This window comes from Alligator mississippiensis, chromosome 1 (assembly GCF_030867095.1).
Source record: "Alligator mississippiensis isolate rAllMis1 chromosome 1, rAllMis1, whole genome shotgun sequence".
Taxonomy (NCBI): domain Eukaryota; kingdom Metazoa; phylum Chordata; order Crocodylia; family Alligatoridae; genus Alligator; species Alligator mississippiensis.
In genome coordinates this window covers 339,304,425-339,326,140 of record NC_081824.1, presented here as the reverse complement: position 1 = coordinate 339,326,140, position 21,716 = coordinate 339,304,425, and the positions used below count along the sequence as shown (strand labels likewise).

General features: G+C 44.7%; 1 protein-coding gene across 3 annotated transcripts in view; it reads right to left on the bottom strand.

Moving 5' to 3' along the window:
* Positions 1 to 21,716, bottom strand: part of OCA2 (OCA2 melanosomal transmembrane protein) — a 422,456-nt gene that overhangs the window by 360,112 nt on the left and 40,628 nt on the right. For 2 of the 3 annotated variants that reach the window (XM_019485119.2, XM_059720962.1), the window contains exon 2: positions 8,387 to 8,659. In XM_019485119.2, coding sequence (XP_019340664.1) covers positions 8,387 to 8,655 — 269 coding nt within the window. In that variant the 5' untranslated portion in view covers positions 8,656 to 8,659. Of the gene's footprint in view, positions 1 to 8,386; positions 8,660 to 10,979; positions 11,141 to 21,716 lie in introns of all 3 variants that reach the window. The other variant, XM_059720961.1, reaches the window with a different exon arrangement.

The following is a 21,716-nucleotide window of genomic DNA, read 5'->3' as shown; positions in this document are numbered from 1 at the left end:
CCCTCTGCCCCCCCACAGCCACACCTGAGCCCTGGCTGCCTCCCACAGGAGGCAGAAGCTGCTACAGTGGAGAGGAGCATGGCTCCCCCTCCCCCATGGGTGGCACAGCCAGAGCAGAGCCCATGGGGGGCAGATGTGGGCTGCCCACTGTGGGCTCAGAGCTCCCCACCCTGCTGCCCTCCTCTCAGGGCCTCTGCAGCCCAGTGGGTGGGACCCGGTACGGCAGGGCAGAGCAGCACCAGGTAGGGAATCTTGGTGCCACTGCTAGGAGCCTCACACCACCCTGTGAAGCCACCCTCTGCCCACCTGGCAGCACCGAGGGGCACACCTATGCACCCCCACCCCCACTGCTTCTGAGTAGGCAGGGCCCACCCTGCCATGGTGGCAAGGGGCTTGTGGCAGTGACACCAAGCTTCCCTACCTGGCCCTACTCTGACCTGCTACAGCTTGCTGGGCTGCTGGGGTCCCGGGGGAGGGCAGCAGGGCAGGGAGCCTGAGCCCAAAGCAGGCAGCCCGCACCCACCCCTGCCCTGTACACAAATCTGGGGGGCAACATGCCCCCCATGCTCCCTCTGGGAGTGTGTGCAGCAGCAGGGAGCCAGCCCAACCCGCCCACCCCTGGACAAGACACCCATGGCTCCATCCTGTTCCCCACCAGGGCACTGCAGCTTCATACTGAGATTAGGGGGCCAGTGCATGCATCTTCAAGAGGCCTCAAATGCCCCTACACTAATGCTCATAGTGTGGGGAACAAGCAGGAGAAACTCACCCTCCTGCTAGCTAACACCAACCCAGATATAGTGGGGCTCACCAAAACGTGGTGGGACCCAACACACAACTGGGCGGTGAATATCAAGGACTATTGGCTGTGCAGGAGGGATAGGACAGGGAGGAGAGGTGGGGCTGTGGTGCTTTATGTCAAGGAGAAATACACATCCTCAATGAGTGGCACTGAGTCAGAGGAGGGACACACTGAAGTGCTCTGGGTTAGAATACAAGGAAGTCAAGGGGAAAGGGACTTAACGGTGGGGGTCTAGTATAGACCACCCAACCAAGGGGAGAGCTAGACCAGGAATTCTTAAGTCTGCTCACGGAGGTAGTTAGGTCAAAGGATGTGGTCATCATGGGTGACCTGAACTTTCCAGACATCTACTGGGAAGATGTCTTGTAGGTTCCTAGCTCAGATACAGAACCTCCATCTAACCCAGGAGATGCACAGCTCCACCAGGGGAGATGTCTTGTTGGATCTGGTCCTGGCCACGGGCGACAACCTGCTGAGGGGACCGCGGGTGCTCGACCACCTAGGCAACAGTGATCATAGCCTTCTGGAATTCCCCCTCCAGCGCAAGGTGGCAAAGGCCTGCAGCAAAGCAGCAGCCCTGGACTTCAAAAGGGTGGATTTCAATGAGATAAGAAGAATAGTCAGGGAGGCACTGAGGTCCCGGAGGGGAGGGGAGTCAGGTGTCCAGGAAGAGTGGTCATTCTTTGAGGAGACAATCCTCCAAGCCCAAAGGCAGGTAATCCCAACGCAGATCAAAGGGGGAAAGAAGGCGCAAAAGCCCCTATGACTCACCAAAAGCATATGGGAACGTCTCCTAGCTAAAAAGGAGGTGTACACCCAATGGAAGGGAGGGGCCTTCACCAGGGAGGACTATACCTCGGTTGCTCAGGGCTGTAGGGGGGCGGTCAGAAAGGCCACGGCAGAGATGCAACTAGGAATAGCTAACCAGATCAAGGACAACAAGAAATCCTTTTTTAAATACATAGGGGGTAAAAAGAAGGTACCAGGTAACATGGGGCCTCTGCAAGAAATGCTAGGAAATCTGGTCGTCGCACCAGACAGCAAAGCTAACCTATTTAACAATTTCTTTTTCTCCATTTTTCTAAGCAGGGACTGGGTCACCCCACCTCCCCCACTGAGACCCCCGTAGGTCCCGGGGGAGGTGCACCTAGGCCTAGGGTCAGTGAGAACCTAGTCAGGGAACTTCTGGAGGGACTGGATGTATTTAAATCAGCAAGTCCTGACGATCTCCACCCCAGAGTGCTGAGGGAATTAGCAGAGGTCATAGCGGGACTCCTGGCATGGCTTTATGTGCACTCATGGTGTTCTGGCATGGTGCCAGAGGACTGGAAAAGGGCCAATGTGGTTCCCATTTTCAAAAAAAGGAGGAAGGAGGACCCAGGAAACTATAGGCCAGTCAGTCTTACCTCGGTCCTGGGTAAGCTTTTTGAGAGAGTTATCCTGGCGCATGTCTGCAAGGGGCCAGCAGGGGACATTATGCTTAGGGGCAACCAACATGGGTTCATTAGAGGCAGATCCTGTCAGACCAACCTGGTGGCCTTCTATGACTAGGTCACAAAATCCTTAGATGCAGGTGTAGCAGTACACGTAGTCTTTCTGGACTTTAGGAAGGTCTTCGACACTGTCTTTCACCCCATGCTCATTAAAAAACTAGGGGACTGTGGCATAGCCACCTACACAGTCAAATGGGTCACTAGTTGGCTGGAGGGCTGCACCCAGAGAGTGGTGGTGGATGGGTCATTTTCAACCTGGAGGGATGTGGGCAGTTGGGTTCAGTAGGGCTCGGTCCTTGGGCCCACATCATTCAACATCTTCATCAGTGACTTGGACAAGGGTGTAAAAAGCACCCTGTTCAAATTCACAGACGACACTAAGATGTGGGGGGAAGTGGGCACGCTAGAAGGGAGGAGTAGGCTGCAATCAGACCTAGACAGGTTACAGGGGTGGACAGATGAGAACAGGATGGGTTTCAACACTGACAAGTGCAGGGTAATGCACCTGGGGGGGAAGAACCAGCAGCATACCTACAGGCTGGGGAACTCCCTTCTCATCAGTGCAGAGGCAGAAAAAGATCTTGGAGTCATTATTGATGCCAAAATGAACATGGGCCGACAGTGTAGGGACGCGGTCAGGAAGGCCAGCCACACCTTGTCATGCATCCACAGATGCATCTCAAGCAGGTCCAAGGAGGTGATCCTCCCCCTCTATGCAACACTGGTCAGGCTGCAGTTGGAGAACTGCGTCCAGTTCTGGGCGCTGCACTTCAGGAGGGATGTGGACAACATGGAGAGGGTCCAGAGGAGGGTCACCCACTTGATCAGGAGTCAGCAGGGCAGGCCCTACGAGGAGAGGCTAAGGGACCTGAACCTGTTGAGCCTCCACAAGAGAAGGCTGAGGGGGGATCTAGTGGCCATTTACAAACTGGTCAGGGGGGGACCAGCAGGCATTGGGGGAGTCCCTGTTCCCCTGAGCACTACCAGGAGTGACTAGAAATAATGGTCACAAGCTGGCAGAGGGTAGATTTAGGCTAGATATCAGGAGGTGCTACTTCACAGTCAGGGTGACTAGGATCTGGAACCATCTTCCCAGAGAAGTGGTGCTGGCTCCTACCCTGGGGGTGTTTAAGAGGAGGGTGGATGAACACCTCACCGGGGTTGTTTGACCCCAGTACTCTTTCCTGCTATGGCAGGGGGTCGGACTTGATGATCTGCTCAGGTCCCTTCCGACCCTACCAACTATGAAACTATAATCCAGACACAGGATCCAAGCGCCACCCCAGCTGGGCAGCAGCGCCAGCCCTGCCCAACTCCCTCCCTCTCTCCATCACTATGGGGCCTCACTCCCCACCCCCTCCCCACCATCTGAAGGATATGCTGTCCTCGACTACCTGCAGGATCTGCCCTCCAGGCTGCCTGGCAGTTATGTGCATGTGCACACATGGACATGGCACCCCTTGCCTGACTGCGCTCCTCCTGCTCCCCCCCTCCCCCCCCCCCCCAGCCCCTTGCAGGCTGGAACTCTACCAGCCTGCAGAGAGCTATTTGCAAAAATGGAAAATCCATTTGTTTCTCTGTTAAAATGAAAAATCCGCATTTTTCTTGGTTAAAAAGGAAAATCTACATTTTTTTCTGTTTTTCCATGGGAAACAGATAACTGGATCCCTGGTGGTCACTCCAGAGATGCTCAAATGTGTGGGATGTGGATGTGAGGTGAGAGTCAGGGTTGCACATAAGGACAGAGCAGAGAAAGAGAGGATAGTGGAGTTGATTGTTGGGAACATGCCATCTATAGAAGGGGATGGTGCAAAATATGAAGGGTGTTCAAAATGGCACACTAAGTCAGGAAAGTTTTTACTCTGCATGAATCAGCCCAGATGGAAGGGAGCAAGAAAGCAATACTGAAGGGAATAAGGTGGTGATCAGAAAACTAAACACATTGAAAGAGCGAGCCAGGAAAGTAGTTCTTGGAAAAGACAAAATACCAAAAACAGCCATGGTAGTTGATCTAGAGCCATATGTCAAATAAAATTAGAAAGAAGCAGCACGAAACACTGGAGTTCTAAGTGACCTCCGGGTCAAAGCTGCAGTCAGAGGATTTAATAAGTAAAATTGTATCTCAGGCCAAAGGGGCAAATCAAATGACAATTGAACAAACTGGCCCTAAACCTTTGCATCACCTTGAGCAAGAAGTATTCACGGTACATGGGAAAAAATATAACTTCAAGGCACACCAAATGAAAGGAGTAGATTTATTTCTGATTCATGTATCTCCCAAAATGAAAGCATCCAGTTAATTTGAGAGAGACATAGTTAGCCATGTTAGTCTGAAATCAGCTACAAGGCAGGGTAGAGATGCACCTCACAGATTACCAAAATCAGACCCGTATAAACTTTCATAAACCCAAGCTAATTAATTTAAGACCATTTTCTTAAAGTTAATTTCAGTGATTGATACATATATATCCTCAGTCCTGCTAAATAGCTTCACTGGAGCAACATGTTCCAGCATATATTTCAACAATTAGAAACCTCCAGAATAATGTCCCTGAAAGATACATTAACCAATTTAAGTTAAATAGATACATTAAAACAAACTATACAGACCTTGCAAATGAATGGATTTTTTCCTGGGGAAAGGACTTTGTTTCCTTGGCTTTTTTAGATCATCATTAGTACTCTTCAGCAGGAAAACATCAAAATAAATTACATTACAAGTTAAATTTTCATTATACTAGAGTTGCTCAAACAAAGTTTGAGGGCCAATCCTGCAAAGACTCATGATTTTTTTTTCATCTTTATTATATTGAGCAGTCCCCTTGATTTTAATAGAATTATTCCAAGCAGTAAGGCTAGTGTAAAAGCAATAGTAAGATCAGAGACTAAAAAATGTCTTTCCAACCCATACATTTCCCCTATAATCCTCCTTTGCTTAGCATAGATTTTTGCTGTTGGGAAAAAATAATAAGATGCATGATAAAAGCCAAATAAGAATGGTGGAAGACTTATTTCCTTTACATGTGGACTCAGCAATTAAATTCAAGGAGAATGATCAGCTGAGGAAAAATTCCAAGAGCTCCTTTACCAGCAAATAATACTTACCTTTTTATTATAAAGATCATACAAATCACTGTAGGGTGATGCTACTGTCATTGCACATTTGTTTCTAGATTACATGTCATAAATGTACCTTACATAATGGGAAAATGAAATTATTACAAGACAATTTGTGAAACTACATCTAGCATTTGCAAGAAGGTGGGTTCAGAAGCTAATAAGTCTTAATCTTCACTGTTTAGCTATTGACTGATGTTGTGGTAAATCTCATAATACCGTGCTCATTAACTGCACGGTTACTATGTATAAGAAGTAACTTACTATTAGAAACTGCGTTTCTTAGTCCTATTAACAACTGTTGTATACCAGCCTTGCCAAAGGAGCTGTTTTGGCTCCTTAAAGGACTGAACCCATTTTCCCCTACATGTTCTTCTTAACTATCATCTTGTTGCTGAAAGAGTACATCTTGACTGCCAAACAGCACTGTTTCTTCTGCACTTCAAATTAAGGAGCTTTTACATGGTTTAAGACTCTTCATAAAATCTTTGGCATTTTTTATAAGTACTTACGTGCTCCAAAAGCAATATAAAAGACTCTTCGCACTTAGGGCTTTTACAGCTATGCTTTCAAGAGTTAGAAATTTCCACTTTCCTCTAAAATAATAGCTAAATAAGGTACATACAATGTTAGGTAGGCAATTACGATGCACAGAAATCCCTACCTTGACTCCCCTGTAACAATAAAAGGCCTGAATAATGAAAAGAAAAAAAAACCCTCATTCTTCAAGTGAGAGTACTTGACTACAGATAAACCTGAAGCAGAATTCTTGTCTGATTTAGACCACACCACCAGCCCTCCTCCCCCTATATATACACGTGTGTGTGTGTGTATGCAGACACGCAAATATATATTAGATACACACGCAGACACACAAATATATATATATATATACACACACACACACACACACACACACACACACGCAGACACACACACACATGCACACACGCACACACACACTCCAGTGTGACTCCTTTGACCATTTCAACTGATGTAACAGTCTCCAGAACGGAGTATACCCTCTCTTTTGCATCCCATCTACTTCAACACTGCAGTTTATCCTGCATATTGGGAGTATTGGGTTAATTCTATGACTCACGATAAGCAGCGAGTCGGATTAGATTACTGCAATGGTCCCTTCTGGCTTTATAATCTATCAAGTATCCAGCCGAAGTTTCCAGACAACAATTCTGAACTGTTTTTTTTTTAACTTTCCCCCTCCTTCACTGGACTCCCTAATGTGTTTGTTTCAGCTTCATTTTCTCTATGTATTACAGTAAAAGCTCTGTTATCCGGCATTCCCCGGGAAAAGGGGATGCCAGATAAAATATGCTTGTTAATTGAGCAGCTCCGGCCACCGCTTCTCATGCCACATCTGGGGCGTCCCTGCGCCCCTCCTGCAGGATCGCCGCCCCTCTCGTGGGGCCATTTTTGACCACCTGTACTCTGCCTGCGGGACAGGGAGGTGGGTCCCGCACAGCCTGTTATGCCCCCAGCCCATGGGGGCTTGGCAGCACAGGCTGCTTTGCCCTGATCCATGGGGACTTGGAGAAACCAGAAGTGCCACAATGGGCACTTCTGGTTTCACTTTATCTTACAAGCCAGCATGCCGGTTAGTGGAGCATGCTGGCTTGTAAGATGCCAGATAACAGAACTTTTACTGTTCTTGGTTCCTGGGAGCTCAGTCACCATTTTCATAGATTTCATAGACATTAGGAGCTGGAAGGGACCTTGCAAGATTGAGTCCAGCACTTCTGCCATAGGCAGAATCTATCAAGTCAAATGACCCCAGCAAGATAAACATCCAAATGCTTTTTGAATGAGTCCAGAGCAGGTGCGGCTGGTGAACTCAGACTGGTGGGGTGGGTGGAGTGTCTCACAGAAGCCCGGGGGGGCCGGGGGGGCGGGGGGTTGCAGCCAGCCGGGAGCAGAGTGGGGGGTTGCAGCTGGCTGGGAGTGAAGGGCAGGGTTTGCAGCTGGCCAGGCACTCCAGCCAATAGTGGGGAGGCTGCAAACCTCCCCCCATACTGCCGGCCAGCTGCAAACCTCCCCCCTCCCCCACACTCCCATGGGACACTCCACCTGTCCCACCAGTCTGAGTTCATCAGCCGCGCCTGGTCCAGAGTAGGTGCTTGCACCACCTCTGGGGGGAGTCTGTGCCAGACCCTGGATGCTCAGACTGTAAAGCAGTTTTTCTTATGTCCAGTCTAAATCGGCCTTCCAGGAGTTTGTGGACATAGACTTTGTTATCCCTTGGGGAGCTCTGGTGAACAACTGTTCTCCCAGGTCCTGATGCACCCCCCTTATATACTTGTAGGTTTTATTCTAGTTGAAATTATTCAAGCAGAAAGAAAAAGTGTATAATGCCACAGAGTCCCCATTTTTAAACAATACAGCTACACACACTGGGGGCCAGATCTTCTCACAGTTAGCAGCAATGGAAGTGAAGGGGACACCTCTCAGGAGGTGCCTGTCACACCCCAAATGGCTGTGTGTGGTGTTATGGCTTGCTTAGTGTCAGAACAGCATCCTTTGTGCAATTTTTTTGTCCTGAGTCCTTAGCAACAGTCATACAGTATATAGCCTTGAGATGTAGCTAGGTAATTTGGGTGTTACTTTATCGGGGGGGGGGGGGGGGGCTGTCTTTTCTTTTTCTTCTTTTATAGCCCTTATACAAAGATTTTGTGACCATTTTGTTTAACCTAAATAGTTGGAAAGGAAACTCAGACCCTCTGGTTTTAAAAACACAGATAAACTGGTGCAGAGCTCCTATAAAGGCTGATATTAGTTCAGGCATCTAATGAACCTGTCTCCCTCCCCAGGCAATTAAGATTGCTGTAAATTTCTCTCAAGCTTCCCACTCCATGCACTGTAGAAAGATGTTAACTAAAACGTAGTGTTTATCTACGCTGTCAGGAAACAAAAACAACTTTTAATAGGAGAAAATAATTCAGTTTGTTCTCTCTCTTACCTCCCCTGCATGGTGAGTGGGCTGAAATCTTTCCCCAGGGCAACACAGCAATCCTGCCCTATTGCTCTATTCTGATGGGGTGTTGGAGGCTCCCCCTGAACAACCACCATTGCGTGAAACTCCTTCAACAACTGCAGCTCATTGAGGTTTCTGGTTCCTGGCTCAGATGCCACGTTTCCAGGCAAACTTGCACGATGTGCAGATGTCTGGGTCATCTCCATCTCTAGTTTCCTCGATATTGCTTCATCCTCTTTGTTATCTAAGTACATATTCCTGGAAGCAGAAGACAAAAAAGCAAATAATGTATTGAGACTACCCTGAATACACACGTGTGTCAGCATCCATATATTAAAATGCTAGGGAAGATTTTTCATACATTTTTGACCACCCGTACTCTGCCTGCTAATTCATTTCCACCAGAAATCCCATTTCAAATCTCTGAGCAGCTTCAAAACAGTCATTGTTTTCAAAAGGTATACCAGAGACTTGTCTTCTCTTCAGTCTGACATGGAAGGATTCCCTCCAGAAAATCTCCTTCCAATTCACATGGATCTAATACATAAGATAAGCACTAATCATTGCTAAATCAATGACAGGTTTGAAATCTGCCACTGTGGCCATGAGAATGAGAAATGGGTTCCTGTACAACACCATCAGCAAAGTAAATGAGTGGTAGCACTTGCAATTAACTCCTGAATTGTTAACATTAAAAAACATATATGCACACAGCCTGAAGGGTCTCTGAACATGGAACTCCAGCTTATGTCAGCAGGAGTGCCCCCAGACCCCTCATGCCCATTCTCCCCATCCACTTAATGTCAGGAAACAGCTGAATAGCTAAAAGATGCATGAGATAATACATCCTAGTGACACACACAAGCACTAGCAAGTACACATTAAGTCAATTATTACTTTGCAATATGGCAACTCAGACATGTCCACTGATCAACCAAGATAAGACACTGAAATTAAGGTGTACTCAAGTATATGAATTATCCTGAAGCACTTGACGACACAATAAAAGTCAATAACTAATGTGTAAGCTCCTCAGAGAAAGAGATGTCAAGACAACAGTGAGAAACTCAAGAGCAGTAATGCACTAGGACAAGATCACTGAATTATACCCAAAAAAACCACAGCAAATTTGTGCTGCTGCTTCTCATGGAAACATAAGTCATGCCTCACTGTTACTGATTCAATTTGAACAATGTTTCTTTGAGGAGTCACAGGAGGATGAGGGTTTTGTGGATATCTATAGCCCTCCCTGAGAGAGGGAGGTACAGTATTGGGAGGGACAGTAATGGGAAAGAGGAGCTCCCCTGGATGTGAGGAAGGGGAGTGGGAGTAGGGAAGGGACAGGAAGATATATGGAGGGGTAAGCGGCATCTTGGTTCCTTTTTATGGGAAGTAAGGTTAGTTTGGGCAAGGAGAAAATTCTCTTTAGTCTGAGGCAGGGAGTGGAATAGAGTTGGGTGGAGTGCATTGCTTTTGAATTTGGAAGAGCTTGTGGAGAAGAGGGAGCTTGCTTTGTTGTAATATCCTACTTTAATATTTTATTCTGTTTCTATATTGTTGTCACTTTTGTAAGCCCCCCAAAGGAATTTTAGTAAGGGCAGCATTTATGACTCAAATATTTGAATTACTAACTTATTTCTTTGAGAAAACATATATAGAACCTGTAGGACACAAACCTTTGACTTGAATAAAGGAATTTTAGCTAACTTATTAACATGGGTTATTAAAGAGACAGTCAGTGGGTGAAGTTTAAAAAACAGCGTCTGCAACGTCCCTCTTGTGAGTCCAGTAAGAAAAATAAATAACTCACAAGCTTTTGACATATGGAACGTTAAAAATGGAATAACAAAAGAAAATATGATAAGCTACGGATGTTTCTCCAAATGGGGTTGTTAATCTGAGCACCCACATGGCTTGCTAAAAGAGTCAATGCTTTTTTCTCTAGTAGGAATCTAGAAAAGAAAAGAACAAGATGCCTACATTTTAAGTGTGTCACAAGTCATTTTAAATCCGTTCTTTAAGTATGTCAATGGAAAGGTCTGTGACTGTACAATAATGGTCAACTGAAACATGCAGCTATTTGACATAGCCTTGCTTGAGGTGTAGTGCCTGGGTTTGATTTTCTGTTCCTGAAAAATTGGTTTGCAATAGAGCAGAGAAAGCAAAAGAGTGTTACAGGAGTGCTCAGCTTATGTGTAGATGGTCAACAGACAAAGCGCTAGTACACAGCAATGAAGAGCATGCATTTTAATTTGAGTTTTATGACCAATAAAACTTGCTGTGCAAATTACTCCAGCAACTCTTCACATCCACTGCAAATATGTTAGAAGTAAAACAAACAAACAAATAATCACTACACACAATTATAAAAACCAGATTAAAAATAATACAAGTGTCTGCCACAATCAGTATGTTTGATTAGCTAAGGTGGGAGAGGGAGAGAGAGAGGGAGAGAGAGGGAGAGGGAGGGAGGGGGAGGGAGAGAGAGAGAAGGGCCATGTGCTGCAAAACAAATTAGGCTTTCACAACTTGCAATGTGCAGAAAGACAAGAAGGGCATGTCTCTGCTTCCCACTTACCATGCCAGGCAGCATCATCCTGAAACACACAGATGCTCAGCATACACGACCTCCAACATCCATAGTGCTGTACCTGAGCAAATCAGCTCTGCCTTGCATGGTAAATAAGTGACATAGACATGCACAAAGTAAGACACAGGGAGCCTCAGTTTCTGTTTGCACTGATGTGAAAGAAAAAAAAATGTTTAGTCACAGGAAGCCATTAGGTGACTCACTAGGTCTATAAGCTACAATTCCAAGTATGAGATACCTGCTATGGCTGCTCATCTCCCCACAGTTAATAGATAGATAAAAAAAAAAATCTATATTAACATATTCTGTTTTGAGAGACAGTCCCCTTTGTTAGTCTCAGGTCAGGCAGAAGACAGGGCAGGGTAGAAACTAATTGGTTCAGAGAGGTATAAGCCTTTGTAGATAATAGCCTACTTCATTGGATGCTAGGAATTCACCTGTTACCTACAAAAGCTTATCCCTCTGTAATGTACTGTGATGGTGTCATGTACTGTCATGTTGTAACATGAACTACAATACCCAGAAGCTTCCAGGGGACTAGAGGAATGAACTGCAACATGAACTACAACTCCCAGCAGGGGGCAGGGGGCAGGTGGAAGCTGAAGGAGCAGGGTTGGAGCATGGGTTGCCCCAAAAGGGAGATGTGTGGCCAGAGAGTTGGAAGGAGTGGTGGAGCTAGGACTCGGAGCTGCAGCAGTGGGGCTCAAACATGGAGCAAGGGTAGTTAAGCATTTTATGGCACCAGACACTGGTTTGGAGCCCTCCAGAGTTAGGGGAGGATTTAAGGTTCTTAAGTGTGTGTGTGTGTGTGTGTGTGTGTGTATCACAGTGTTAGCATTTTCTACCAGTTACCTGTTCTTGGGCAGTGTCACCACACTGCTAGTGTGATGAAATTGCCCAAGAACACCACATTAAAGTGTCACTGTTTACTTCCTGTTACCCAGATCCTAAGTATATGTACCTTAATATTAATGTGTATTCACCAGTGTCCATCCCTTAGCCTGTGGACTTGTGGCCCTAATCCCCAGCATCCCCCATATTGAAGTGGGAACTTGCCGACTCCCTGTGCCAGTTTCTAGGGGTTTGGTACACCTCTCTGAAACAGTCCCCAGGATGCAACCCTGCCCTATATTCTGCTTTGCCACCCTGTTCATCATATTTCTCTCTTCTGCCTGTTATAGCTACAAGGCAAATGAATTCCTCTGTTCAGAAATGTTTTTCTTGCACAGTAATGGGACAGCTAATAGATAAATAGGTTCTTCTACGGTTCGATTAATACTGAATTCAGCAGTTTCTACTGCAGCCACAGTGGCAGCAGAGCTTCCTAAGACAATGGCCATATTCTTAGTAAGGAGACGCCCCAAGAATGCTGCAGTCATACTGCAACCACGCTATAGCTGGAGGCCCCTCATGAAGGCAACCTGCTATTTCACAGATTACCGGTTACCCGTATGAAATGTAAATCAAGTACCTTAATGAAAATTCAGTTTTAGCTTGTGATTAACAGAAATTACAGTAATACCTCAGTGCATAGCAGTTTAAAAAAACTGTAATGATGTGCTCATTAAAATTGAGAGTGGAAAGTGTTGCAAATACTTCAGAATTGCACAAAATACATGAACCATAGAAGAGACTTCAGTTAAAGATGATTCCCCCTTAGAAAATCACACTGCTAATTGTAGCCAGTACTAAGAGCCAAATGCTTACCTAGCACTGAGGGAAAACAAGAGGAGAGAAAACAGACCTGAAAGGCCTTCCAGCCCGATAAAAGGAGATGACAGAATTTACACAGCAAATGTTCACTTTTCCTTGGAGGCTGTGAAATGGCACTGAACACTTATAGCTCTGCAGAACAGCGCAGGGAGCAGAGCTAGGGAATAAAACTGAGGAATGGATTCTCATCTGATACCTATGGGAAAACTAACAGAAAAGGAGGCAGCAGAAGTTAATGGCAATTTTCAGCACCTTTAGGTCTTTCTCACTCCCTAGGCAGGAAATAAGTTGTCCTGAAAAATAAAGCTATTTTTTTCTTTAATTTGGGTATCATGGAATGTCAGCAAAACCACACTGAAATACAAAGCATTGACAAGAGATAGAAGAGGCAGGCCAAGAAGCCCAGTCAGCTCATATGAATACAGTGTGCTCCAGAAGAGTCAAGATTTAACTAAAAAAAACAGAAGTCACCAATCTTTCCTACCTCCAGAAAAGGAACCAAAAAGCCCTCATTCTAAATGGTAGCATAAGGGTTTTGGCACCAAACAATAAAAGCATTGGCAATGCGTAGGGGGTGCACGCAGGTACACATGCACCCCCTGCAATTGGTGGTGCACGCCCTGAAGTTGGCTGCTGCTGATGGCACCTGCAGGTGGTCATCACTCACCACCACCCCCATCCTCGCTGCCAACACTGCCGTGGTGTCTGCAGGTGGTTGCCGATCGCCAGTTGGCACTCACCACCCCCTCTCCCTAGCCGCCAACTTCGCCACGGCCACCTGTGGGAGCTCCCCATTCAGCCCGCCCCTGCCACTGACACCGCCGCAGCTGCCTGCAGAAGCTCCCCCCACTCACCACCACCATGCCCCCATTGCAGACACCACCGTCACTACCTGCGGCAGTCACTGTGCCCCCCTTGCCTCAGGAGGCATGCAACATTCATGAATAAAAGATTCACTAAACAGGTCTGCACCAGCATTTCCTTAGATACGCATTACCTACAGTGTTTTCTGATGTTCTTTTATCCTATTCCTTATCCTTTATTCATATCCTATGTCCTACATTCTCATTTGCTAACCTGTGTTTGCAGCAGGGCTCAGCTAATTTGACTCTTTGTCATAAGCCGCCTGGCAGTCATCAGTATAAGGAGTATACATTTGCCTCTTTGTCCTTTCCCTAATTTTCTCATAAGAAAATTAGAAGAGAAGAAAAGCAAGAAAGCAAGAGAAAAATATACTGCTTTACACAATTTGTTTATATTGTTTTCATTCACAAACACAATGTACAGAACAAGAAAACCCAGAAGAGAATTGAGTCTTAAAGGAACAAATGTTTCTTCCTAGACAGTCCCTTAAATAGATAAACTATCCTGTCACCTGCGGTAAGGAAGATAAACAATATTGGTGAAAAAATAAAAAATGCGTTACACTCTATTGAATAAATTTACAAAGTCTGACAGATGATTTTGAGTTCAAATATAAAAGCTAATGGCTCTGTTTTGTCGATTCCACTTCAGTACTTGCATGTTACGCTGATTTTGTTAAGCTGCTCAGTAAATGATAATTGAGATGTGACTTTCCTTTTTTTTTTAAATATGATAGGTCTGGGCAACAGCTGTGAAAATATGTATATATTAAAATGAGTCAGTATGAAAGACATATATTTTTGGAATTACAAGCAATGAAAATAACAATGTTAAGGATGTGGAATTTGATAGGAAAATCTAAAGCTTGGATCCCAAATCATAGATCACGTTACTGCACATTCATAAAAGCTGGGTAAAAAATACAAGTGTCTCTGCCACAATCAGCATGTTTGATTATGATTATCTATGTAGCTAAGGCATTGCTAAGGTAACTATCACCATGGTATCAGAAAATCATAGACAGTTTATTTAGTATTCAAAAATGTGTGTCATCTCATCTCTCTATAGTTACAGGACTTCTCTCTTTTTCTTCTCCTTCCATATCCACTCCATCTTTCTTACCTCACACCAGACACATCAGATATTAGTCATCTGAGAGAAGTTATCACAAGACAGAGGGAGACTTTGCCATAACAGAATCCACTTCAGTTTTGTCTGCCTGGTACATATTAGTTTGTGCACAATAAGTGGAGTGAGATGAGACCTAAAAAGGAGCTGCCAAATAAGAAAACTCACTCTGACAAGTCTAGTGTAATGTTCATGTCATCTCCCCAATTTCTTTCTACCCTACATCAGGTATCTGAATATCCAGTTGCAAATGTTTAATGAACTACCAATGCAAAATGTTTACTTCTTCCTAAGTCTGTTCAAGTGTTAATGAGATCAACAATTTGCATGAGTGATTTCATTTGAAAGGTCTTTTGGTGCATAATACTAAAAACGTTAATATCTCTGTGATATATTTGGATACCATTTCATCGCTTTTTAAAATGTTATTCTCCCTGATGTCTCTCTGAGCATCCCAGAGCATAGCATAGGAGCAACAGAAAGGGAATGAAGATTGAACCATAAAGGTCAACAGGCTACAAAGTAGCATATCTGACTCTCCATATTCTATGAAGAAATTGTATTTTTCTTCCATTACTTATTGCATCATGAGTTACCAGGAGAGGTATGACCCCATACACCTCGTCTCTGAAGGCCTGGGAAAAAAACATTACGTTGGCATTACTCACCTTTCCAAGCCAGGCAGTAATCTGAGATAAAGGCTATAGGTCAGATTGTGTGCTGTTCCTCCAAGAGATGTGCATGCACACTCGTGCATGCACACACACACACCAAGCAGAGGAGCAGCAGAAGGGGCATTAAAGCACATTTTTACATGCAGGATTCTGGGTTTGCCATAGGCTACAGCAACCCCCTTCTGGGCACATTTCACAAACCACCTCACATTCACCTATGGCAGCTCAGCAGTGACAATTTCCCTCAATAGCAACAGGCACTTCAGACACCTCTCTTCCATCCCCCAGCCTGCTCTTCATACCAGGCATTAAAATGGTAATACGTATAAGCTGCCTGCAGAAACCCTAGGCAGTGCTTGCACTAGGGAAGAATACCTCTTTACATACCCACTTTCCCCACCTGTAACATAGGTGGGGACTCCACCCTCAGACCAGGAGGCAATTTTCTACTCACCCCCGCCCATTGCACAGCCACCCTAAAGCTATCCCTGCTGGCACAGACTGCCAAGCACAATCCACAAGCTTGGTATAACCAGAGAAAAATAGAGCAGAGTCTCCACACACAACATCTCTACATCTCAGCAATCCTTGGTTAGCAAGATGCTTTCTGGACAGTTGTTGCTTAGCACATCCCTGGAGCTCCTCTAATCAGCAGTAGGCATAAGTGAGGGTGACCATAAGGAAATCTGGGACATCCAGGACACTGCCCGCACCCCCAGTCAGCAGAGCTGCTGCAGGCAGTGGCAGATGCGTAGGTGCAGTCCATTGGGACAAAGTCCAGACTGCACCCCATGCCTCTGCAATTCCAGGACTTCAGTTTAAATTTTGACCAACAAGGAAACCCCCTCAATGCACCTGCCAGTCCTCTCCTACCCCACCTGATGCACCTGCCAGTCCTCTCCCCAATGCTGCCAAACCCTCCTACAGACCCATCAACTTCCCCGATCCCACGCAGCCCTTCTCCCACCCAGAATTACTTGCATCGGTTTCCCCGCACGGCTCCCAGGAGCAGTGAACAGCTGCACACATTGCTCCCAGTTTATGATCACCTGGCTTAAAGTAAGATAGATAAACATAGACTGGGTGTGGCAAACATCTGTACACACCCTCATTCCCATTTAACATCCAATACAGTCCAGCTATTAGGAAGATAAGGTAGATAAGATGGCTTTTTCTCCTGGGACAGAGAGCCTGAGCAGCATTGTAGTGTACGCTCAGCATATCTACACTACCTACTGCTAGGTTTGGGTACATATGAAGCAGGAAAGTGTGTGCTGGGTTGATTTCCAGAGGTACAAACTTGCCTAGTCTGTCTCAGGTGATGCAGTCTAAGGGCACCCTGGCTCAAAATATTCTCTTCTTTTTTACTCATTTAGCATAAAAACACGACATGTCTAAAAAAAGATAATCAAGTCAAATGTTGTCCTTTAAACTATACAGTCAATGGTTTACAATACTTCTAAAGTTATGTCATTGATTGTTTAAATGCACCTCATATAAATAAGAAAGCCAAGATTGTTTTCTGGAATACACAGTACAACATAGCCTTCATGTGCATGGGTTTAGGTTGTTGTATGACTTGAAAGTCTATTCCAACATTGTTATTTTTCTCTCTAACAGTGTGATATGCACAATGGGTCAGGATTATCTTAAATCATAGGGTGTTAAAAGCCTCAGGATTTCTAACTTGGGAAATCACCTCTTGAGCCCAGACTGCTTGGAGAGACAAGAAAGAGTGGTGTTTAAGTCAGAAGGGGATATGCCACAGAGGCACTATTTCCCACTACCACCATCATCTTTCCTATGATTGTGAAGTCCTCCGTTCCTCTTTTCTTCGCTCCACCAGACAAACAGCAGCAGTACCTTGAGATCATTATCAATATAGGTTCCTATGTTCCACCACATCCAGGTGGGTGTAATATCAACCATCTTAACAGACTTTTCACTTAAATTTTAAATAAACTCTTGGCAGGAGTCAGGGAGCCTAGTACAGAGAGTTTTTTCCCTGATGTAAGTATAGGTGGTATAAGGTGTTTTCCCTGCAGCTAGCCAGCATTAGGAGACATTATTTCAAAGGTAGTCAGTGCAACAGTTACAATTTCAGTAGTCTGCAAGCTATGGATCACAAACATGACAGATGGAAACATTACAACATTACAATCTCTCTGTAGTTTTGTAAAAAGTTTATAATCTGAAGATTATTAACTGATGGAATGTAACAGCTTCTGGAGAGCTATTACATTCTTTTGTGTCGAAAGCATTTGTGTGCTTCAAGGGACATGATGTCTAATGTAACTATTTCATTACTAATACCAGGACTAAGACCGTGTCTAGATGAGCACCGCTGTATGGTATGTGGCACTGCAGACATGGCTGTGGCTCCACATACCTCACATTCAGTTGTTCTCCACACTGCAAGGGAGCAGTGCAGAGGGTTTTTTTGACCCCTGGATATCCATGAGTCCAAAAACCCATGGAGAAAAAAAGCAGAACAGTGCATACACTGGCAGCGTACGCCGCTCAAAAGTGGAGCCGGGCTGCCCGGAGCTACAAGGTGCACCGCCACTAGTTGTCCCCAGGGAACCAAAAGTCCACACTGTATGTGGATGCAGCTTTAGTGAGTATACGTGTGCACGCACACACACACACACACACACACACACACACACACAGGTGACTCCAGGAAGGGTGCAGTGGTGTTGTTGAACCCCGGCCCTTGATTCCTGCTCACTCAAACCTTCAAACAAGTGACACATCTATTCAAGAAGGACTGAAGGAGTCACTTGACTTTATGACTCATTATAATCTACCGGATTCCTGCTAATCTCTCGTCACTTCACAGATGTTAACAACCCTCTCTCCTTTTTAATGGCCTTGAAGTTGCGCTGATCAAATTATCTCTTCTGTATTTTGGCTGCCTGTCAACTATTCCTGGTAATGTTTCTCTTTTATTTCACAGCCCTACAAACTGTTTTTAGCTCTAGCAAAAAAACCTTAACTCCAGTGTATAAATGACTGACACTGAAGTACTGGACATACAGTCAAGAATTTGAATAAGAGATATACATTTACCTATAATGAATATATTACTAATGAAACAAATCTTTTGACTATGTTTTGCCTAGTTTGTGCTTTTTTAAATTTAACATCTGTCAAATGGCCTTGCGGAATGGTCTGTTCAGAGCATTAAAAAAAACCCACCCCACTTAACAGTGGGGGTGACTTTCCAAAAGCATTATTGGCATATTGAACTACACTTCTGGCAAATGGCTGGTCACCAGCACAGCTATTAATGGGTCATCAGATACATTTTAACTTGCCGATCTGTGACAGCTTACTGAAAAATCAGAATAATGATGCCGTCAGGAAGACAAAAGAAACTCAGAAACAGAAACAAAAATGGTATTTTCACAGAAGAGCCTTGGAGTTTCCAGTATTAAAATCTAGGGACAGAGTCATTCTGAGAATTCACACCTTAAATATGTGGGATCACCATGATACTATGAAGTGCCTATTGAATCCATGGTTGTACATGGTACAAATAGACCAGGGGACACATTGAGGTGTAATTGTCAGGCCCTACGAGCATGCTGAAAGTACTCTCAAGACCCAAGAGAAGAGATGGATGTGGAATGTTCTCAACCAACAGTTCCTACCTTAGCACCAGAAATGGAAACGGAACCAGATCAATATGGCTGAATCTACAATTTTGAAAATGAGGGTTGAAGATGGTGAGGTGGCATCACCACATATAACACAACACATATTTTTCTCCTGGTAAAAAGAAACTAGAAGCATTACTAATAATGCTAGGGCCCTAGAGATATATTATTCAGTTTATGACTGATGCAAAAACAAATATAACTTTATTGGAATGAGTTAAAAACAGTCCACAAGGCTATGAAATAGGAAATACATTACCAGGAGAAGAAAGGATAGCTTGAGTAGTGGAACATACAGACCATTGAAAAGGAGAAAGAGTCCTTAACACCAGTGGAATGAAGATTTTCAAAGGAATCACATGCAATAGTGAGCTATGAAGTCAATTGACTCCCTCACTGCTGCCTAATACAAAAACTGCTGCTACTGCAGGCAATTTAATTTAAATTTTGAGTGGACCAGAAACCAAAGGAGGGTGCAGCTACAACGGTGCATTCCCCCTGGATTCACTGCTGCCGATCAACAACCAGCAGATTCCCCCAGGTGCCTCCAAGTGTCAGATTCTTTGTTGGCCAGGGAAGAAAGCAAAACCTCCTAAAAGACTCACAGAGATTTGCTAAAACAGATAAGGAAAAAGGAAATAGGAAAGTAAATAGTAAAAATTTACGCCAAAGTGATGGGCTAGTAATCTCTCTTCTGTAGATGGGTCTTAACTGATTTTTGTACTTATTGTTAAGAGGGAAAATATAATGATAAAAGCTACAATTTGGAGATATTCCTTTATTTGGAAGAATATGGAGATTGGGAGTTGAGAGATGGTCCCTCAGGTCAGTTGGTCAGAGAGACCAAAGGACTGCAGAAATGTGCTTACTACTTCTCATTCAAATATACCCATGTTTACTAAACTGGGTGATCGCTGCGTTCTTGCCAGACCTAGTAAAATGTATGCTTCAGTTCTTCGCTGGCTGAGGCCACAGACCTACGGAGCACCTTTTATACAAGGATCCAGGTCTTTTTTTTATCAATTAAACTTTCCATCATCCTGACTTTGCCTACCCCTGCAGTTTTGGAAGCCTCATGAAATCTTTAATAAGTCAGTTTGTGTGGGGTTTTTTTCAAATGTAATATCTTTTTCCAATTAATTTGATAGATTACAGACTATTACACTGTGTTTTGGGCTTGTTTTATTTATACAGCACATTGCAGTTTTGGGCAAAAAAGGATTCTTGCCAGTACTTAGGGAACTCAGTCACTCCTAGCTGGATGGTCTTGCTTTTCTGCTCAGAGTGATACTGATTACAAAATTTGGGGGCAGGATGAAATTTTCCCTCTATGTCATAACAGCAAGAGGGGAAAGTGTGTGTGTGTGTGGGGGGGGGGGGGGGGGGAGGCAGGGGGTGCAAGGTGACTTCTGTTGTGCAGAACCAGGACCTCTTCCTAGGATTTTTTGAACAGATAGACTCAGTACAGATAGTCAAAAAGCCCAAGGTTGAATGAATTCAACCCTTGAAGATTAGTCTAAACTGCATAGATCAAACTGATAAGCAAGTGAACAGACATTCACTTTTGATTCTGGAAATGCAGCCACATGCCTGCAGTGCCCAAGCCAGAAGCCAGAGAGTGCTAGAGCATGCCTCCCTGCTCCGAACATCTTGGGCCAAAGCTAGCCCACAAGTGGGGTGGGGGGTTGAGGGTATGTGCAAAACGTCTTGGGATACTGGGGGTCTGAGAGTTAATTTGAATCAGGAGGGGATCTGGGACAAAAGTTCAATAAACCAATTTAATCTAAATCAGTTAAGTCTAATACTATATTCATCCAGGTTTATCTTAAACTGGTTTTGGCATTTTGAAAGCAGTTTATGCACACTGAATTTCTGTTATGATAACAAAATTGAATCAGTTTCTAATCACTTATGCCAGTTTATGTCTAATTTCTGTCCCTAGACATATTAATCAGCTAGTTCCCCATCACTGCAATGGCAAAGCATTGGCATTGCCCTTGCCTCTCTTGCATTTCTTATGGTGTGATGTAGGGTTTTCTTGGTGTTCCAAATATTGTGCTTTATAGTTTTAAGTGAGGCTTTGAAGTGGCGACTTTTGAGATTCCTTCAGTAAATGATTGTCTCTTCACTGTCATTCTACTTCTCCCATGCACACAGCTGAATACATCCATTTGTTAAACAGCGAACATTAGAATAATATGGAATAAATACAGGGACACGCTGACCTCTTGTGGTAGCCAGACAAATCTCCAATAGCAATGTTTTTATGCAGAAGGCAAAATATATTTGCACCTTACAGACCAGTGGTGCTCAAGTTTTGGGCCCCATAGGCCAGATGAGTAGCACAGGACCAGTCTGCAAGCCAGATTAGGCCCTGTGCATCCGAACCAGGCCCTGCAGGCCCTTGGCAGGCTCCAACATGCCTGAATCAGGCCCCAGGGACCAGCAGTGCTCCCACCCAGTCCCATGCATCAGAATCAGGCACCTGATCCAGTGCACAGGGCCCAGGGCTCCCCATACACCAGGAAATTTGGTAGCAGGGGAGCAGTGCCACTGCTCCCCTGCTTCCCAGTTTCTTGACTTGTAAGGAGCTCTGGGAGCTGGATGACATCACTGTGGGCCAGATCTAGCCCATGGGCCAGGGATTGAGTACTCCCTCTTGTAGGCTAATTAAATCAGAGCTA